Source organism: Pantherophis guttatus, chromosome 5 (assembly GCF_059756535.1).
Source record: "Pantherophis guttatus breed Tessera chromosome 5, ASM5975653v1, whole genome shotgun sequence".
NCBI lineage: Eukaryota > Metazoa > Chordata > Lepidosauria > Squamata > Colubridae > Pantherophis > Pantherophis guttatus.
This window is the reverse complement of record NC_142067.1, coordinates 41,751,291-41,772,638: the sequence shown is the minus strand read 5'-3', so window position 1 is coordinate 41,772,638 and position 21,348 is coordinate 41,751,291. Positions and strand designations below refer to the sequence as shown.

At 34.2% G+C, this 21,348-nt stretch overlaps 1 protein-coding gene and 1 long non-coding RNA gene across 2 annotated transcripts in view; both read left to right on the top strand.

Annotated features, from left to right (window-relative positions):
* Positions 1 to 2,477, top strand: part of LOC132710339 (uncharacterized) — a 56,487-nt gene extending 54,010 nt beyond the window's left edge. Inside the window, exon 3 of the long non-coding RNA XR_009621052.2 lies at positions 2,262 to 2,477. This is a non-coding gene — a long non-coding RNA (uncharacterized LOC132710339). The remainder of the gene's footprint in view (positions 1 to 2,261) is intronic.
* A 1,219-nt stretch (positions 2,478 to 3,696) lies between these two features.
* On the top strand, positions 3,697 to 21,033 carry CHMP2B (charged multivesicular body protein 2B). The gene is made up of 6 exons (XM_034419672.3): positions 3,697 to 4,177; positions 15,373 to 15,464; positions 15,654 to 15,848; positions 18,051 to 18,153; positions 18,486 to 18,592; positions 18,725 to 21,033. Exons 1-6 carry the CDS (start codon positions 4,144 to 4,146, stop codon positions 18,836 to 18,838), a joined length of 645 nt encoding a protein of 214 aa, XP_034275563.1. The 5' UTR covers positions 3,697 to 4,143; the 3' UTR covers positions 18,839 to 21,033.
* Positions 21,034 to 21,348: the final 315 nt, after the last annotated feature.

Sequence of the window (21,348 nt, the reverse complement as noted above, 5' to 3'; positions counted from 1 at the left end):
ATCTAATAATTTCCAAAATAGTTTAAAATCAATCTGTATTTCTGTACTTATCTTCATCCAAAAATGTCAAAAATTTCGAGCCTGATACTATCGACATGATTGCAAATTTGGAGTTTGCAGAGATATCTTATTTGATAATAGCCAATTGCTGACCAGAATGCCAACCAATCAGTGCACATCCTTTGCTTCAGGATAACTAATCAGTAAGACATACAGAACCAGTCACATACAGAAACATATTTTAGTGCTCTATTGAATTAACAAACAGCTTTTCATGCTTTTTTTGACAAGAAAAGTAACACATTTCTAACATTCCTGGCCCCATATCCACAATATTCATGCGTTATAATAATAGTTGCAATTTGTCCACATATATTTCTTCAGATTTGACTGGTAGTTTGCAAAATGATTCTTCCAATAGGCCGGAAGGGGAATATCACTTTAAAAAGCAATTAACAAATGTATTCAGAAGCCACAGGAACTTTTCATTCGCCAGAGTGTCATTGTACGGTAAAGCAACATTCTGGCTAGTCCAGGGAAATACACACATATAACGGCACAGCAAGACTCACACAGTAGGGGGAAAAACGAATTTCAGGACTTTCCCCAGGACCAAAACTCCCAGCAGGATACTAAAATGGGCTATATAAAACATAATCTATTTGTTGAGAAGAAGGGGAACAGCATTAAGTCTCTTCTAACTGGAAAACAGATGCCTATAAACCCAAGTTGAAACTGCTGGATATCAAATTTTATTCATTTCAGAAGCAAGTCAGAAAAAATCCAAATAGATTATCTGAGGATGTTGGGGAATTGGAAATTTGCATCACATCAAATCACCATCTGGAAATGTTCAGTACTTAGCCCAAGGGCTCCAATCAACTTCATGGCTAAGTACATTTGTACATAAGTTTCTATTGTACATAAAACACTCCATTATTACAATATGCTAGGGAACGAAACAGCATAAAGCTCTCTATATAGAATCTGTGTTAGCATTATCTTGTAAAGAAATATCATTTCATCCTTAAACTTGAATATTTCTGACTTCAAAATTCTTCACAATGATTACATTTCCAAAAGTCCTTTTGTCACACTCCAGTAGACGATTCAGGCAGAAGAACTGCTTAGCAAGCACTACTTAACTGCAAGAAAGTATGAATCTGTTATTAGAATGCTGAAAACATTAAGACTGCAGGTATAGGTTATCTAACTGAATAAATGATAAAATGTGAATGAATTTAGAATGTTATTTTTAAAATTAAACAAATGAACTTGTCTACCTTGGTAAAATATTTGCTAACAATGGATGGAGAAATTTTCAGATGTGCAAATACTAGTGGAAAGGTAGTGGATAGTATATGGCATTTTGTGAGGGATTACTATTTGTCAGAAAAAACAAACATGGTTATATGGGAGAATGCTTCTGCCCACACTGTAGCTGGAATACTTGGGTATATCACGAAAAACCAATCAAACCAAAGGTAGTGTGAAGATTTTCCTAAAAACTTCCTGTGTTAAAACAAGAAGTCAAGAGTCTTAATCTACGGGTGTTTACTAAATGTAGTTTGAATATAAAAATATAAAAAAGTACATTAGGTGGCTTAGTCATATAAGAAAATGAGCAAAAATCAATCTGCAAAATATGAAAAAAGAAAGTTAAGAGAAAAGGGAAGAAAGAAAGATTTCATTGTGTTCAAGACTTGCCAGTTCTTTATGAGAAGCTAAAACTGTAGAAAATGAGTTTATAAAGATTGATTCAGAAAACACATTTTATTAAAGAGGATTCAACAAATGGAACACCAAAATGATACAAAAGTCTATGATATTTCCTTTAAGTATAAACCTTAATTATCAAGAATTAGCTCACTGTCGTTACGTAATAGCCTTTATTGTCACATGTGCAGCGTCACATCATGCCAAGCAATGGAGCTGAAATGAAGTAAGAATTAGCAACTCCCTTTTTACAGTACTTGAATTGGCAGATTCATGAAGCTAGAGACTACTTCAGTGGTTAATGCTTTAAACTATATTGAAATGGTTCTATGAGCCTGAGACAAAATAGGAACTGAAAGAATATGAAGAAAGACTTACCCTGCATATCTATTGGAGTATGAATGCATTGGTGAATGCATTTCAGCATGTGTGGAGTTGGCAATACAAATCTTCAGGCTTACACGAAAGATTTGAAATAGGATGGCTGGCTAGATACGAATGTTCAAAATAAAGTTAACTAACTATAAAGCTATAATTTCAATCAGACTGTTTCAGAGATCCTGCAAAATATGAAAAGTTCAACTTCGGATACAGACCACAAGAACCAGAAATGTCATGAAGTATCAAGAAAGCAGTCAGATATCAGAACACGAAAAGGCTACTATTATTGAAGCTGACTTCAAATGATATGTCTAATTCTAAGGTAATGATGTTATTATATGCATTAAGAATGGAATCTTGTTCTCAAGTTATTTTGAAAGCATGGCTAAATGTTTCTTACTAAAAAAGATTAAGAATGAAAGCTGCAATGATTTTTAATGTATAGCTTTAAAAGTATACTTTTAAAACAAAGTATATTTTAAGTTATGCCTAAAAATATTACCTTTTTAGAACATGCCTGCATATGGTAGTGGGTGTTATTCAAATGTGATTATTGCAGAAAATATATATTTACAATAAAAATTATAATTCTTTTAGACTTTACATTTATTAGCTATTTATTTGGAAAGACAGAATATATCACTTACGAACATAACTATCATTTAAAAATATTTTCCTTTCCTCAAAATTACTGTATGGTAATTTATATTTTGTGATAGCTTATATTTGGTGATCTTATAAATTCATACCATTCATGGTATTCATAATTCTACAGTAACATATGATCCCAAAGTGGATTACACCTTTAATGTTGGTTATATTGATCTATTTGGATGGATTAAGTTTCTATATCATCACTTTAAATCAATTGGTTTGCTGCATACCTTAGTGTTTGTACAGATTCATCGAAGTATTTACAAAAATCATTGACAAATAAGGTGGCAAAAGATAAGCAAGAATCTTAGTGCCTCTAGAAATAAAGTTGCCAATTCCCTAGCATCATATAAATTGTATTGTCAATCTAATTATTTCTAAGTATAAAAAGAGGATGTTTTTTTAAAGGTCCAGCTGGCCATTTGTCATATTCTGCTGTTTCAAGAATGTATAGTCAATACAAGATTACGTAATGCACAAAATATTTATATCACCAGGCAGAATAGCTGCTTGGAATGTGCACAGCCTCCATTATCATTATGATCACACTGCGCATTACTGTCACCTTCAAGTTTCTACTAATTCAGTGCTTTAATCATGGATAACCAACATATTTAAACATCTGGGGAAAAAAAAAACTATTGTACAATTAGGCAGCCAGAGTACCTGACATTACATTAAAAAAGAAAAGACAGTTTTGTACAGGATAATTATGAATTCTGGTAAACATGGATCTGGAAATGTTGTTTCTTGAACCCATCATCTATCAGCTGCTATTTTATCAATTTTAAAGGTTTTTGCTTTTTTTTCTTCTTCTATCTTCAAGCTATTGCTCTACAAGAAATTATAAACAAGCCTGGTTTTATAGGTTGTTACATTCCTTCCCTTGTAAAAAATTTTTTTTAAAAAAAATGTCAGGCGAATGTGCTTTTCGGCCATATTTCATGTTCAGGACGGAGAATGAAGTTAAAGGGATGAGGGAGGGTGCTTTTCCCCCCCAAATACGCTGTGCTCGCACAAGAAGCGGGTTAGCGCTTCTCCTTAAGAGGCGACAGTTCTGGAGGACCAACAGCAGCCCCGGCAGCAGCCCAGCTGACGCTCAGCGCGCTGTTATCACGCCAAAAACTGCGCGCAGCTGAAGCCGCAGCCCTGGGAAAGGCAGGCGAGGAGCGAACGCGGCAGCAGAAACGCCTCCCAGCCTACACCGGCTCCGGCTCCACCTCCAGCGCTGCCGTTCGCTCGCTCGCTCCCAGTCGCCGCGGCCTTGGCGCTTTCAGAAGTAAAGGGAGGCGGGTTTTTCCTCGTTCCGTCTCTCTGCGCTGAAGCAGCTTCCTGGTCACCTGAGAACTATAAGGAAGGAGGCCGGCGGCTCGACTGGTTTCGGTGTTCGCCATGGCTTCGCTTTTCAAGAAGAAGACGGTGGACGGTGAGTGAGGTTGAAACCTGGTTTTATTTATTTATGTTGTTGTTATTATTATTATTGGTGGGGTTGCCGCGCCTTTTGCAACAGAGGTTCCCTTAATTTCTCGAAGGTGTACTCCTTCCTATAGCTCCCTTCGGTTGTGTAGCCCACTTCTGATGTCAGAGGCGCACAGGTACCTCTATCTTACAAGGGTCCAGGGTTTCCCGAAACCTTTTGGGGAATTCAGCTGTATTTTAACGAGTTTGATCTACGGCAACGCTCTGTAGTATAGGAGTGATAGAAATCTAGTTCAAATATTGCTGCTGGCGAAACTGTCCCATTTTTTATTATCATTTACCTATATGATTCTTGGCGAAATTATGTCTTAGTTTAAGCCACCACCCCCCTATGACTGTCCATCCTGCCCCTTCACCCTTCAGCCCCGTGATTGCCAAAATATCCTGGATGTTAAATAGTAGTCATGATACTTTTTGGGTTGGATTCCTTGCCCTTTTGGTCTACATGTTTCTCACTTTCAGCTTGACTTGTACTAGGTTTAAATATATACAGGTGGTTTGGGGTGTTCATTTGCATTGTTAAAAAGGTAGAGTGGGAGTGGAATGGCTCTTGTTACAAAAGGTATGTTGAGAAATAGTTTGTAGAATTAGTAGAAACAACATACCAGGTTATTTAATTTTCAGAGTTGTTTTATACTGTGTATAAACCCTGTTGAGCGAATGAAATTGAGCCATATGTTTAGACTGAAAAAAAATTACATAGAGAAACTAATTTAAATCTAAAGGAATTTGAGGAAGCTATACTTTTTTGCAGATAAGTGTTGTATGTACTTTTAAGTAAACTTTACAGAAAACTAAACTGGTCAAATGGAAAAAGGGATTATTTTAAAGGATGTAAGATATTAAAAGTTGCTTTTTACAGCAAATTGAAAACATTGCTAGAAATAGTCCAAATAGTAGGGTTTTTTAATCTTGGAAATAGTGTCTCATGCAGGGTTTTTTTTAGAAATTAACAAACCAAAAACCTTAGTTTGGAACTTTTCAGGGCACACCAGTGTTAGGAAACAAATAGCTTGAAAAAAACTTCTTTTTCAGGAGAAGACAAATTAGTATTCCAAAAATTTTTTTTTTCATTAGCATTGCTATATATTTCTTGGAAAATAAAAAGTATATCTTCATTTTCTTCCATATATTTTTATATGAAGAGAACACACAAAGGCGCGCACACACACACACACACACACACACACACACATTGACAAGCTATTTATAGTTATCACAGCTCAAACAATAACAGGATCAAAAGGCAGAAGGCACTGCATTTTAAATAAGTTTTTTTCTCTTGTACAGAATAGATAACTGCAGGGGAATGTTTTGAACTGCTTTGAAGCAGATAATTTATATCTGGACAAAAGGCAATTTTATTATGACTGAAACAAAAGCTGCTGTCTTATGGTTATTGTGAACTGAGACTTAAATTACAATAGCGATGGAGCTTTAGAATGTGTTTACTGAATGCTGAATATTTTGTATGTGCCTTGGCTATTTCTATGTTTTCTAATTTTCACAATTTTCATATTGATTTAATTTGAAAATAGATTGTTGTGAAAAAGTAGCATCCATTTTACAATGTATGAATTCTTATTAAGGATAAACTTTCAACTTGTAGATTTAACTTTACTGGAAAAGACATTGACAAACAAATCCAAACTATGATTGATAAACTCATGTGGCTTCTGAAAGGTAGTCATTGTAAAAATGAAAGGAGGGGAGGCAGTGTTTTTCAGATTCTGTTTTATATGCCACTAATGTTCTTGCTGTCATGAATTCACTGTACAGATAGTATCAATGGTTCACAGAATACTTAAGTTTTCTACATAAGTTTTTCAGGTAATAGAAATTTCTGTGATTACTTATTAAAATTTGGGCCAATCAGGTGATAAAGCTGTCCTATATTATGCATTCTTCTGACATGCAAAACAGTTATGAATACAAACCAAACCAAATATTAAACATATAAGTAATAACAGTATAACAGTATCAATAAGAATGAATGGGCAGAAAATCTGAATACCAAGTAAAATTGCTGTGTCTTTGTTCTCATGAGAACTAATTAAAAAGGCATAATAATTGGCAAGAATGAGGTTAATTCCAAAGTTTCAAGGCCACTGAATATAAAACAGAATCCAATTAAATTTATATTTAATGTAAACTTCACTCTCAAAAACTTGCAGTTATAATATTACAAAATTAAAACAACAATACAGTTAAAAACAAAAATAACATTACTCCTCCTCCTCCAAAGCATATCAGTAACAAAAAATAGTGAAAAGTAAGGTACAGGTTTAAGTCAGGAATTATATAGGCCATTGCATTTTTAAAAGATTACAATTTTAATTAATACTTTAAAGGTAGCCATATAAAGTGTACTGGGTTGTATGATTGGGTGATAATGAAGATAAAAGTTATAGTTCATCCTCCTGTGGCATGTAAAGTCATAAAATGTATCAATGAAAATTATACAAAGGTCCCCTTGTCATACTTCCTGATCAAGCATGAGTCATAAGTCCTGAAGAGCCTCTAAATCATAAATCACTTTCTTCCTGGCATTGCTTGCCCATATAGAAATAATGCTGGGGTTGACAGGTCTCAATATACAATGAGCAATTGTATCTTCTTAATTTCATATTCAGTCTGTTCTCCAGGAGTTGAGATATAATATCAACAGAATCTCTCCTTCATCCAAAGATGGTAATATAAATTCTGTACCATAGAATTATAGGGCTATAATGGATCTTGGAGGTCTTCTAGGCTAATACCCTGCCCAAGGCAGGAATCTTTATTTTTGGTTGTTGCTTTTTTTTACTTGCAAATATATTACTTGCAAGACCACTTCCTTTCCCATCAGATCTGTCAAGAAAAATATGCTCTGAGACTGTTGGGTAAAACAGTTTCATCTAGGTAGATGCAGGAGAGATACCCTCTATCACAGCCCCTGCCTATGAAGCTTTTCTCCCAGATGGCCCCAAAATTTTTACCCCAGTCCTTATGGCCAGATTATTAGTGAAACTTGACATGTGTTGTGACTTGGTTCATAAGGTGCCATAACTGTATAACATTCTTTGTTTGTTTGTCTAATGTGTTTTATTTGTGGCTCATCCAGACTTATTTGCTTAAGACATATTTTTCTAACTAAATTAAGAAGCAGTTCAGATGTATATTTGCCCAAAATATATAAGACTAATTTTAGAATGTATGTAGAATAGAACATAGACTCATAGGACTGAAAGAGACCTCAAAGGTCTTATAGCCCAGCACTCTTCTCAAGGCAGCAGATCTTATACCATCCTGGACAAATGGTTGACCAGTCTATTCTTGAAAATCTCCATTGATGGAGCACCCACAATTCTGGGAGGAAAGCTGTTCCACTGATTATTCGTTCTCTCTGTCCAGAAATTCCTCCTTATTTCCAGTTTTGATATCCCTCTGACAAGCTTTTACCCATTGCTTCTTGTCCTTCCCTCAGGTCTGGAGAATAAATTGGCCCTTTCTTGACCATGATAGCCCTTCAAGTATTGGAAGCCCTCTATCATATCTCCCCTAACTTTCTCTTTGTTACACTAAACATACCTTAGCTGTTTATACAGCTAAGCATACCTCTTAGCTGTTCATATATAATTTAGCCTGTGAACCACCTCTTATTATCTTCATTGCTCTTCTCTGCTGTCTTTCTAGAGCCTCAGCATCTTTTGTATCATGGTGACCAGAATTGGGTGCAGTGTCCAGATGTGGTTTCACTAGTGCAGTATAGAGCAGTACTATCACTTCTAGTGATCTTAATGCTATACTTCTGTTGATGCAGTCTAGAACTGTGTTGACTTTTTAGTAGCTGCAGAACACTGCTGACTCATGCTTAAGTGGTGGTCCATCAAGGCATCTAGATCCTCTCACAGGCACTGGTGAGCCAGATTCTACATATCCTGTACATGTACATGTGTTTTTTTCTGAGTAGGTTCAGGACCTTATTTTTCTCACCACTGAAATGTTGGATATCATATTGGATGTTAAAAATATTCTGATGATGCTACGCCCTGAACTTACCACTAGTTGAAGGATAGAAGAAGTAAAACCATTTATTCTGAGATCCCTGGTATGGGGGGCAAGAGCCTAACCTCTCACTTTCCCCATCAAATTGAAACTTTCCCCATCCACTGAGAAATAGTGCCTCCAACTCCTATTCCTCACAGTTTTGGTATCAAAAGCTGCTGAGAGATCCAATAGGACCAGGAGTGGCCTCCTTTTTCCCCATTGCCTCATATTAGGTAAAAGAACAATATATATATGGTATATGTTTCTAATGAATTTTGTCTGATCACTCTGAATTTGTTTATAATAGTTTCTTTACTATATCAATTTAATAAAATCTTGTTGTTTCCATCTTTTAATAGAATAATAAAAACTTTGTGTCAGATTTAGGATCATATCAAAAACAGACTATTTTTGTTCTAATTAATTTAATCTTAAATGGATCTTAAATCTCATTTAAGATCCAACCATCACCATGATTTCCTAACCTAAACCTAGTCAGTTTTCAGTAGTTTACAATTGATTTTATAGTTTCCAAAAACAGAAGTTAGCATGATAATCCTTGTTTAACCTTGACTAATATAAATTAAATTGAACTGCAGGTTTTAAGGTGATTGATTTAATGTTTGGGCATGTTTGTTTTCATTGTGGAATATGTTGCTTTCAAAACTCTTACTTTATTTGGTAGTACCTGTTCTAATTGTTTTATGACAGGCCACCTGTTTATGTGTCTTTTAATTGTTTTAACTGTTTTAATTCTTTTTATGGATTTTGTAAGACCCAGAGTCTTCAGGGTTAGATGGCCATGCTAAATTGAATAAATTAAGTTACTGTGTCTTGGAAAATAAGTTTCTTGTAGAGAAAGATGGATGCCATCATTCCTAAAACTATATTTCAATCATTGCAAGCTAGCAATATCTATTTACACATTATTATTGAAATAATTTTATTTTGCACTATTTTATAAATGTTACTGGAAAATATATTTCAAAGAGGATTAATATAATATTTAAAATAAATCTGTGACTACAATTCATACTTCATTCATTTTTCACAATCTAGCTTGGGGGAAGCAGGAGCACTTCCTATCATTATTGATTGTCTTTTTCCTTAGATTGTGAAACCAAGATGGAACTTACTTTGGAAATATTTCATTTTCAAAAGAAATGGGATTTTTAATAGAAAAAGACTGCCCTTTTTTCTGTAGGAGAGAAAGAAATTGTCTGTCTCCTGAACAGCTGCAAATGAATTATTTTGGTTTTATTGTATGTTACTTTGAAATGGCCTTAGGGATAAAAAGAAACCCCACAAACTATTTTTTACAAAGAAATAGATAAATGTAATCATTGACTGGCAGCTGTATAATTTAAAAACTTCATTTTCTTTAGAAGCTGAATCTCTGCTTCTAATCCCCCAGACTGTTGCTTGATTTTCTTTTAGTCAAAAAATATACAGTTTTGTGTTTCCAGCCAAAGTGTAACAAGTGATAACACTAGGTTTAAACAAAGGTTTTTAAAGAATCTTTGTTTAAAAATAAATCATTGCCACTATTGTGACATCCTCTATGTTTATAGTTAATAAAATACTGCCTCTAATTGACAGTTACAAATGTGTTTCCAATAGCACTTCTAAATGAACATATCCTAATAAAATTGCTCATAAATATTAGGTTAATATTGCATTAATTTCAGAAAACAATCTGTTTAGAAGTAACTGCAGTTATTTACATAGTAAAATTACTATAATAGCATCATAAATTAATCCATATAATTCATTAATTTGCAAACTAAAAATAGGAAGAAAGTTATATTTCTGTGTTTAGTATGTAGTTAATATACTGGCACATTCCATATGGATTCATAATGGTGTAGGCGAAAACCTAAACATTTTTATTTATTTTTAAGATTTATCAGCTGTCTCACTTTAGAAGCTCTAGGCAAAGTACAAAATCAAGCACAGAATAAAGCTTATTATAATGAAAACAATGGAACTCTTGTAATATATTTTAATCATCAAAAGCCCAGATTTTCATTACTCCACACAATACCATAAGAATGGGGATAGACCCCAGGTCCACCTTTGTGTCTCTCCCTCACCATTACACATCCTGTTAAGAAAGGAAACTTTCTTAAGGTTTTTCCTATTCATCTTGGTTAGTGGGGAAAATACACTACCAAGTTCCAAGTAATTGGCAATAACCAAAGAAGCAATAATGACATGGATTCCATTAAACTGAATCACTGTTTCAGAGGTCTTTATTTACCTAAATAGAGAACCATAGGGGTAAATACAAAATCTTGAAAACTACAGGAGGAATGGCCAATCTCAATTATAGTGAGTTAATTAAGGCAGAACCTCTTCCTATCTTAGTAGTGGACTGAGTTGCCTATTCTGAGAAAAATACCTCTTCTTCAGTTTTTCCACAATCTCTTTTAGGATTGAATACCCTGGCTCAAGACATATAGGACAGCAACAACAACAATATAATAAATAGCAATAATAATTAATAACAAACCTTTTCTTTCAGGAGGTTACAAATCTATTAAAATTATCACCATAGAATTGGTAGATTTTAGAATCAATAACCATCCTATTTTGCCTGGGTGGAGCCTAAGCCTTCAGGTAGCCCAGAAGCTAGTACTAGGTGCTGCTGGTACACCTAAGAGCACAGAAGGGATGCATTTACTGCATTGGGAACCAGCTTCAAGTCCACCAGTATGATCAGTGCTATTTCTACCCAAGCCCAAGCCTGAACCTGATTAAAAATGAAATGATCCATTTACTTTAGGGTGTTTTATATGTGAATGTCACCATCTTTTCAACAATCTTACCCAGAACAAAAAACTGTATAACATTTAATTTACATAGCTGGGTCTAGGAAAATCCTTTTCAAGAGTACAAACACCACTGTGTCTTTCAAGTCAGATGGTATTACCCATTTCCATAACAACATGTCAACAACCTCATGACCCAGTCTATTACCCGATCTCTCATCTTTATAATAATCTAGGCCAGTGATGGCGAACCTTTTAAACACCGACTGCCCAAACTGCATGTGCGTGCCTGCCCAAATAGAAAGATGCATGTGTGCACAAAAGTGAACATGCATATGTATGTGCAGACATGTTTGGACATGCGCGCACATGCACAGACATGCTCAACCATGCACGGACCTGAAGACCAGCTAGCCGGCGGGAGGCGGAGCTTCCCAACACCAGCAGCACAGCAAGAGGTAATATTTTTTTCTTTCATGAGCTTTTGTTTAGTTGTTTCCAGAGAAACAGAAGCTCATGAAAAAACACCACAGAGATCTGACCTGAGGTGATGGAGCACATGCCAGCAGAGAGGGTTCTAGGTGCCACGTCTGGCACGCGTGCCGTAGGTTCGCCATCACAGATCTAGGCAGAGCATAGCAGAGTTCCAAAATGGTAACACTGACATTCCCCAGCATATCATCTACCTCCATGCAATGTGTAGGGTAAAATTAATTCCAGATAGTATTGCAAGTCTGTACTTATATTATTTACATGGATTCTGCACATCTGCAGTCAAAATTTGAGCAAATGAGAGTAATTTTATTAGCAAAATATTGCTTCAGGTTGCCCTCACAGCAGCCTGTTGGCAGATCTTGCCAATACTTCAAAAAGAAAATGGATCCTTCTAAACGACGCATCTGAGTCATTGTCCACTGATGAAATGCATGCAGAGAAGTAAGAAGCTCTTATTTCTATGATGAGTTTGCTCCTTGTTTAGTCAAGTTCACACTTTATCCACTGATATTCTAGTTGTCTCTTCTGTCATTCCATTTCCTGACAATAATCTTGTCAATGATTGATTTCTCAAAATTATCCATAATAATCATATTATGCTGATGAAGAGGTAGATTAACAGCTCCAGTCCCCTTCACATAATTTATTTCCAATAATCTATTGTAAAAAATATGGTAAAACAGTATGAAGAGAATGACTTCCAATCCCTTAATATCAGTTTCCCTTCCAAGTCATGTAGAGATAAGTTTAAGAATAGAGGTAGGTTGCTTAAAAACAGAGCAGTTAGCAGCATTCCAAGCCACTGTCTATTGTTCTCTCCATTTGAACTGCATTGGGAAAGGTTTTTTTTTCTAGGATTTTTACTCTGACAACCATGGCCAAAACTAGTTAGTTTTTCAGTTTGATTTTTCTTTTGTCAGTTACACTAAATTTGGTGCTACTTCGATTTAATTTTAAAGATTTAGCCTTCTCACTGACAGAATTCGAAGCGCTTGTACAATATTTCTTTCCAGCATTTCATTATGTTTGAGTGGATAAAAAAAGCATTCTACATACACTCTAGCAAAAAACAATTGGAAAAAAATGTGTTACTTATACAGCCTTTGTCTGCCTACCCACACCACCCATTGCATTTGTTCTGCCTCACAGAGCTGGTTCAGCAAGAGAAGTGATCAAATTTAGGAGCTGTAGTTTCAACCACCCAGGATTTCACAAAATAGCCAGGGGTATGCACAAAATTAACAACTAAGGTGGGACCTAGAGAGTGGAAAGTATTTTGTTATTGAAAACTTAGTCAGCAGCCACACTATATATACAATTTCAAGACTGCAGTTCAGCAGTTCTGAACAGTACCAGTTTGGAGAATGCAGCTTTAAGAGATAACCTTTCCTAAAAGATGGTTCCTGAAATGATTATAATATAGCCAATAGGCATGCTACAACAAAATTATGAAATGTATTACATTTGTTCTTTTTTTTAAGATGCTAGATGCAGAGATGGATGTATATATGTTGTTCCCTCATTTACAATATATAAAAACTGTAAAAATTGAGAACGTCCTTCCCCCAATCTTATGGAAAGGAAAATGGACTATATATATAATTCTGAGTTAGTATTACTGTTGCTGAAATACTATTCTTATCTAAATCTTTTTTAATCTATTGCAACATAGTATGATTATTCTAGTGAAAAAAATACTTGTTTACAGATACCAGCCAATTAAGACAAATGTAGATAGTTAAGATTTCATTGGCATTATTATTTGTATATGTAATTAAGTTGTACTTAAGCAACAACAGAATATGAATTGCATTATGACAAGATACCTGCTGGCCTCTTACATCCTGGACATAAACTGTTTCAACTCCTCCCCATAGGATGGCGATACAGGGCATTGCAAGCCAAACAACTAGACATGGGGACAGTTTTTTCTTAGGGCCATTACTCTGCTGAACACCTAATTCTCAGCTCTGCTGTCTTATGTCTATGTGTATTTCTCCCCATGATAATAGCTATAGTATTATTACTTATCATTATCTTATTTCCCTTTATTGGTATTATTATCATTATTCTTTTATTTTACACATACACAAGAGCTGCTGCATTGGAGACAAATAGTGTCTAATAACACTAAGCCAAATAAAGTATTCAATTCAATATATCATTTTTTTTAAAGTATCCTGGGATAGATAGATTTAGTGAAATGCTCTTCCTTGATTTGAATACCAAATGATATGTATATAATTTTAAAATTAATTTTAATGTTCACTTTTAAAGGATGTCAATACTTATATGAGCATATGCCAAAGATATTTTTTAAATTTCACCGATCTTAATGGAAGAGAAGTTATGCTTGCCTGTTTTATGGTCAGTTGTCTTATTCTGATTAAGGTTTATTGTATGAAAATTAGTTCTACTAATTTAAATTTTATCTTTTAAAACATTCTTGTTAATTTTGAATCTGAAGACGTAAAAACAGGACATTCATGCTAGTTGCTGTTCATAATTTCAAACTTAAACCAATACACTACACACACACACAACTTTCCTGTATTAGAAAAATCACTGTATAAGTGATTTTCTTTTAATTAATTGGTTTTTTATTCAGTTGAATGTACTGAAAATTATTGGCAATACATTGAATGTTCAGTTTTAATTCATCAAAATATAAATTTCGTGGTTTTTTTATGCTACAACATTAGAATATGTTTTCTGGCAACACTCATACCTTGCTCAGCAGTCAGTTGGACTACTGTAATTGGAAGCAATTGGAGGGCTGTTATTGGAGGCAACTAGAAGTTGCAGCTGCTACAAAATCTGACAGCCAGATCCCTTGAGGATAACCCTCCCAGGCTAGAAAAAAACTTCCTTTGAAATTTGTTTTAACAACATTGGTTACATTGGTTGCCAATAGGCTTCTGGACTCAAGTTAGAGTGTGGGTCATTATTTTTAAAGTCCTTTGTGTACAATGCTAGATATAACAGTAATGCTATGTCAAGTCAAATCTATCCATCCAATCTGGTCATGAAAAGAGTCCATATAGCAATTCGTAAAGTACATGAGGCATGGAATAGTCAATAGTTTTTTGGTTTTTTTTTTCAATCTTGACCTCATTCTGTTAAATACTCCCCCCTCCCCCCCAGAATTCTGTCTGGCCCTAATGCTATTTCACAAACTAGTCATAGCAGTGCTATTTCAGCATTTGTTTAGTTTTTAAGATAGTTTATGTTACTCAATGCCTATGAGGGGTTTTTTTTGGTTGATGTCTCCTGGAGTTTTGAAAAATTGAATGCTGTATCTTTTTTGCTTTCCCTTTTTTCTCTATTCCATCAATAATGTTATTTGCTCCCGTTAATAAATATGAATATTGGACAATGTGAATTATCATGTATCTACCCTGTTCCCCCCAAAATAAGACATCTCTTGATAATAAGCCTAATTGGGCTGTTGAGCGCATAGCAATAAAACCAAGCATTTATTTCAGAGTTCAAAAAAATATAAGACAGGGTCATAATGATGACTACACACAACTGAATTTTCTGTCAATCTATCAGAAAGAGTACATAGGACTATTTGAACCTTTAGAGATTGGTGAGCATTAAATTGCAGCAAATTAAGATTTTAAAAAATGTAGATAGAACAGATTTCATGCCAGAGCAAATGGGACCAGAACTTGGATAAGAAGTTGGTCTCTTTTCTTTCTGGAAATCTAAGAAAAATAGTTGACGTTGTGTAATTAGTAAGAAAAGCAACCCAGCTCTAAGAATACTTCTCACTGTTAGAAAATCAATGTCTTATTCATGTTTTCAAAGTCTATGAATTAACTGTAAATGTTTTGGGTTTTAGATATAATTAAAGAACAAAATAAGGAGTTAAGAGGTACGCAGAGGGCTATAGGAAGAGATCGAGCAGCTTTGGAGAGACAAGAAAAGCAACTGGTAAGTGTATCAAATAACTAGTTCATTGTTCACAGTAAGAGACCAATTTGTAAAATGATATTTTTCTATTTTAAAGTTTTCAAGTACAAATTAATCAATTACTAGGCTATTATAATATTAATTATAATTATAACCGATAAAATACAAATGCAAATAAAGTTTAAAATCAGCTTTGTTTTCAATAAATAGGAATTGGAAATAAAGAAAATGGCTAAAACAGGAAACAAGGAAGCCTGTAAGGTTCTAGCAAAACAACTTGTGCAGTTGAGAAAACAGAAAACTCGAACCTATGCTGTTAGTTCAAAAGTTACATCCATGTCAACTCAGACAAAGCTGATGAATTCCCAGATGAAGATGGCAGGAGCAATGTCAACAACAGCAAAGGTAGGCAATTGATCCTAACTAACCCAAGTACTGGGAGTCAGGTAGTTAGGAAAAACCCGTCTGAAAATATAGTGCAGTGTGTTTTAATCTTTTTCATCTCAGAGCTCACATGTTATAGTTAGGACTTTAGGTCACAAAACCAGAGGTCCTGTGACATCACAGGTTGATGGGACCTAGAAGGAAAAATGGAAGCAATTTACCACTGTGATATAATGGAAGTAGGACAACAGCACAGCACTTCCTGTCATTTATTTTGGCTTGCTGATGCAGTATGCCAGCTGACCTTTCATGGCACACAAATGTACCATGGCACAACAGTTGAAAACTGTTGATCTAGAACATTTTGGTTGATTAGAATTACCGTATTTTTCGCTCCATAAGACATTCCTGACCATAAGACGCACCTAGGTTTAGAGGAGCAAAACAAAACAAAACAAAAAACTGCATCCCAGCATCCATGTGGTATCATCTGGCTGCGTCCTTGCAGCAAACAACAAACAGCTTGCCTCTTCCATGTCTTCGCCTCAGAGCAGCTGATCGGCAGTTAGATCGGCCTCCCAGAATAACGCCAATCAGCTGTTCCAGGTGGCAGGGATCGCTGCCTGCCATTCATTCATTCATTGAAGAGCCGAGGTGGCGCAGTGGTTAGAGTGCAGTACTGCAGCTACTTCAGCTGACTGCTAGCTCAGCAGATCAGCGGATCAAATCTCACCGGCTCAAGGTTGACTCAACCTTCCATCCTTCCGAGGTGGATAAAATGACGACCCAATTGTTGGGGGCAGTATGCTATATAGTATACTGTCTTTGGTGTAAGCCGCCCAGAGTCCTAGGAGAGTGGGCAGCATAGAAATATGACTAATAAATAAATAAGATGCACAGACATTTCCACCCACTTTTGAGAGGTAAAAAAGTGTGTCTTATGGAGTGAAAAATATGGTAAGTGGTACAGAATAAAATTGCCTAATAACTTTAAGACCTTGTTTCAGATGGCAACTAATTAAAAAAAATCTAAAACTTTTCTGACTTTTTGATGTTCCGTTATTTTGCAAGACCTTTATATTCAAAATATAAATATATATAAATATAAAGCACTAATAAGCAGGTATATACATAAAAGTATGCAGGCTGTTGCTATAATGCATTGTAAGCCGCCCTGAGTCTATGGAGAAGGGCGGCATATAAATTGGACTAATAAATAATAAAATATTATGTAAAGACTCATGCCACAATGTATCTGTTAATGTAAAATTGTTAACTGTGGGCTGGCATTACATAAACAATCCATAAACCTACCATTTTCCAGCTCCTGAACAAACAATGTTTATTCTTATACATACTTGAAACTAGCCTACCATCAACCATTGTTTGAAGCTGGCTCATTTCAGTAACCATAATTAAAATTAAATACAATGTTTGCAATCAAAGTGAAATTCTCTGCTCCAGAAAGAATACACAAAGGAGGTGGTTGATGAATCTAGTATTTGATTAGGTAATATTATTAGGGCACCCTAATTACTGTGCCCAGCACTTTAAAAATGACAAACGTGATCAGGCCAATAAAGATGTCCAGAGTCTGGAAACAAAATCATGTTTTTAAAAAAATGAAAAGGAAGGAAATGTATTGTTTTGCCATGACAAATGATTAGTGTATTGGAATATGCTAACATTCTCATATGCCTGAAGTGATGTCACAAGGAAAAAAGCCATGACGTGTTCTCAAACATCCTTCTAGGAGGATATGGAATGATAGTCCTCAATTCAGGGCAGCAGATTCCAGATGGATGCTCGGAAAACCTCCTGCCAATAAGAGCAGTAAGGTCAATTCCTTAAGGAGAAAGCAAGTTCTCCTTTGCTGAGTAAGAGGCTTAAATGGACATTTGTTAGGTGTATTTTAATCTGAATTTGTCTACCGAGTAAATATTGAACTTTGTGGCTCTAACTAGCCTACTCCAAATTTGTGAATCTGTAGTTCTAATTTATTGTTAGACCAAGCCAAATCAAAATTAGAAATAGTTATTATTAAAATCTGGTTTGCAGATAGCTTACGTCTAACAACTCTTTATGATGCTGAAACTTGGATTACAAACAAGATATGAATTTTTTTCTTTTAAATATATAAAACTGCAGTGCTGGTGTGATCCTTATATAATATTACACTACAATATTTTTGAATATGAAATGACCTTCTCTGTATTCTGGTAGACAATGCTGGCTGTCAATAAAAAGATGGATCCACAGAAGACACTGCAAACTATGCAGAATTTCCAGAAAGAAAACATGAAAATGGAAATGACAGAAGAAATGAGTAAGCTGTTTTTTCATATTATGCTAAACCTTTTTTTTAGTTCTATTTTGGGCTTTTGATATAATTGATTTCATAAATTTTAAACTAGTTTTGATTGAAGTTACTATATTCATAAACATCTTGGAAGAGAATGACAACATTCTGGGGAAGATTTATGCAGCACATTGAAATGAAATCTTTCACTGCCCATTCAAGAGGGGGAAATGGGAATAGCTGAAACATTTAGTTTATTCCCAACATTCGTTTTAAAGATTATGTGACATAACAGTGAAAAGTTATGCTGAGGTTCTCTAGTTACTATGCTAACTCTTGGCTTTGACTTCTTTTTCAAGTCAACGATACCCTAGATGATATCTTCAATGATTCTGATGAAGAACAAGAAAGCCAGGATATTGTTAACCAAGTTCTTGATGAAATTGGAATTGAAATATCTGGAAAGGTATGAAGAAATGCCCCCCCCCCCATTTTAATTCACTTTGTAATAGCAGTCTTTTTGGATGTATGCTTGCAATTGATGACTGTTATCTTGGTTACATAAATTAAACTTTTCATATTATTTTTCTTTGATTAGATGGCAAAGGCTCCTTCAGCTGCGATAGGCATGCCGTCTGCATCTACATCAAAAAATGCTACAATTTCAGATGAAGAGATTGAGCGGCAGCTTAAAGCTTTAGGAGTAGATTAGCTTTATGCTAATATGAAGCCTGACTTCTATAGCTGCTCCAACTTTGGCATATGCACAAACCTCCAATACAGGTTTCAATAAAAAACCAGATTTCATCGCAAATCTTGCCTAAGCCATTATTGGTAATGGTAATTACTACAGAGAGCTGGAAGAACTAAACTTGAAAGAGAGCAAAACAAATATATGTCATGAAGAATTTGTATATCTTTTATTAAATTGGGATATTTTGTTAACAGGCCATTTATTACATATGGTTTAAATTTTTATTTCTTCAGTTTAGTTTCGAACAAAAAATATTTAGCTTGATAACTATTCCATTCATCTTTAGATTTTTACATTTTGTGAATCATTAGAAGCAGCCATTCTGAAAGCATTTCAGCTCTGCTTTAATTGTAAACACTTCTTAAGAAATAACGTGACTTAAAATGCAAGCTTGTTTTTTCTGAGTTGGAAGAGACAGTTATCTTCAGCAGAATGATTATAAAAATTTCAGTAAAAATTTAGGAAATCTTTCATTAAATACTTTTTAACAACTTTTTCTAGTTAAATTTAATGTTAAAACAATACATATGATTTTCATTGTGGAATAGTATTGATACCCAATTAATGGAACTTCTGTAGATGGCTGTGGTCTAAATGTTGGAAAGGAAAATATTGAATAATTTCCATTGTACTGTAATATAGCTGACTTGAAGAAGAGTCTGTGCCTTTGTGTATATAATGCTTGGTTTCTTTTAATTCAGTTTTGAAATGTGAGAAAACTAATGTAAGCCATTAACTTATGTTAGCACTGAAATTATGTGAACTCCATGATTGGTATGGAGTACGTAATACCTGAAAAAGATAATTTTTTCCTGCAATAGCATTTGTACATAAATACCATGCAGCATTTTTCATTAAACAAATGTTACTTTTCAAAATATCCTTTATTGTCCAATATAATATGCTCTGTATCCATTTTTACACTTGAATATTGTACACAGGCTTAACTAAAGTTAATGAATTTATTTGAATTTGCACCTAATATGGTTAAATAACACATATGTGTTATAAGACAAATAATTTACTTGAAATGTGTAGCTATAGAAGAGCAGGTAGTAAGAATATTTTGTATTTTTTAAACTGCAGTGCATACTTGACACTGATCTTGTAAGTCCAAGGATGAATCAGTGAATGGCATAACAAAATAATTGTTGAGGCTATATTATTTGACCAATAATTACATGAAAACAGCAATGAGAATGTAGCATTCAATTTTAAAATTTTAAAATTATGCATTGTCAAATTACTTAAATATGAAATTTGATTTTATAGCTACAACAATATTTAGTACAGTATATCCCAGTATGGTTAGGTTGTGTAAGCTTTTATTGTGTAAAAATGAAAAAGTTTTTTAACTATTAATTGCCAATTTAATTTACTAGATTTAATTTGCATTACTGCATAATATGGGTCTGAAATCAATATATATATATATATTCTGTTAATCTTCTCATCTGTACTTTGCTATATTCAGATATTAGTTAAATTAATAACATCAGTTTTGGAAAAAGAATTGCAATTTTTAAAAATTCTTGTTTTCTTTTTTTGCTTCCAAAACATCTATAATAATTTGTATAGAATAAACTTAGTTATGAGGAGAAATAATTCATCTGGTGAAAAATATCTTAAAAATACTACCTCAGCTGAAATATTGAAAATTATGTTTAAAAATTAATTATTCTATAATTACAGATTAAGGGGAACATCTAATAGAAGAAGTAGACAGGATAAACGACCCAATATGAGACAGAATTTAATGTGGCAACTTTTCAGTTTCAGTTTGTTTTCTCATCTCTTCCTGCTTTAGGAATTTTTGCAATTTTTCCAGCCCTTGTAGGAGAGAGAAATACTTTATATTGTAATGTACTATACGAATTCATCTTAACTATAAATGATGCCAATAAAGTATTAGATTAAACAACTACAGTATATAAATACCATAATCACATTTTTTTGGTATCCGATTTGGGGTTGGGGATCAGGGATGATGATGTTTTGTGATAGCCATTTTGTGAATGGGATAGATAGTACCATGTTCACGTATCTGCTAACAACTGGATCTCCAAATTCCAAATGGGACTTGGCATATGCTTCCCATTTAAACATCAATGTACAATTTTTAAAAACTGATTTAATTAAATATAAAGAACGTATTATTGGTATGCTTAATTTATTGGTATATTTGATATTTTTAACAAATATTAGATATGTTTTCCTTTCCAGCACCAAATATTACTCCTTGCAAAAACTAAAAATGTAGGCAATAAAATGACCAAGCAGTCTTCATAACAGGAAAACATGCATGTTTTTGAGCTTTCCAAATATCTTGTCTTTCTGCACTAATATGATGGGTCTTCCAGAGCAATAGACCCTTCACAAATGATTTTGAAGAACGGCCTAGAAGTTGCACAAGCATAATTTAAAGTTGATATGACTTTTAAATAGCTAGACTTCTTTTTCCGGCTGGT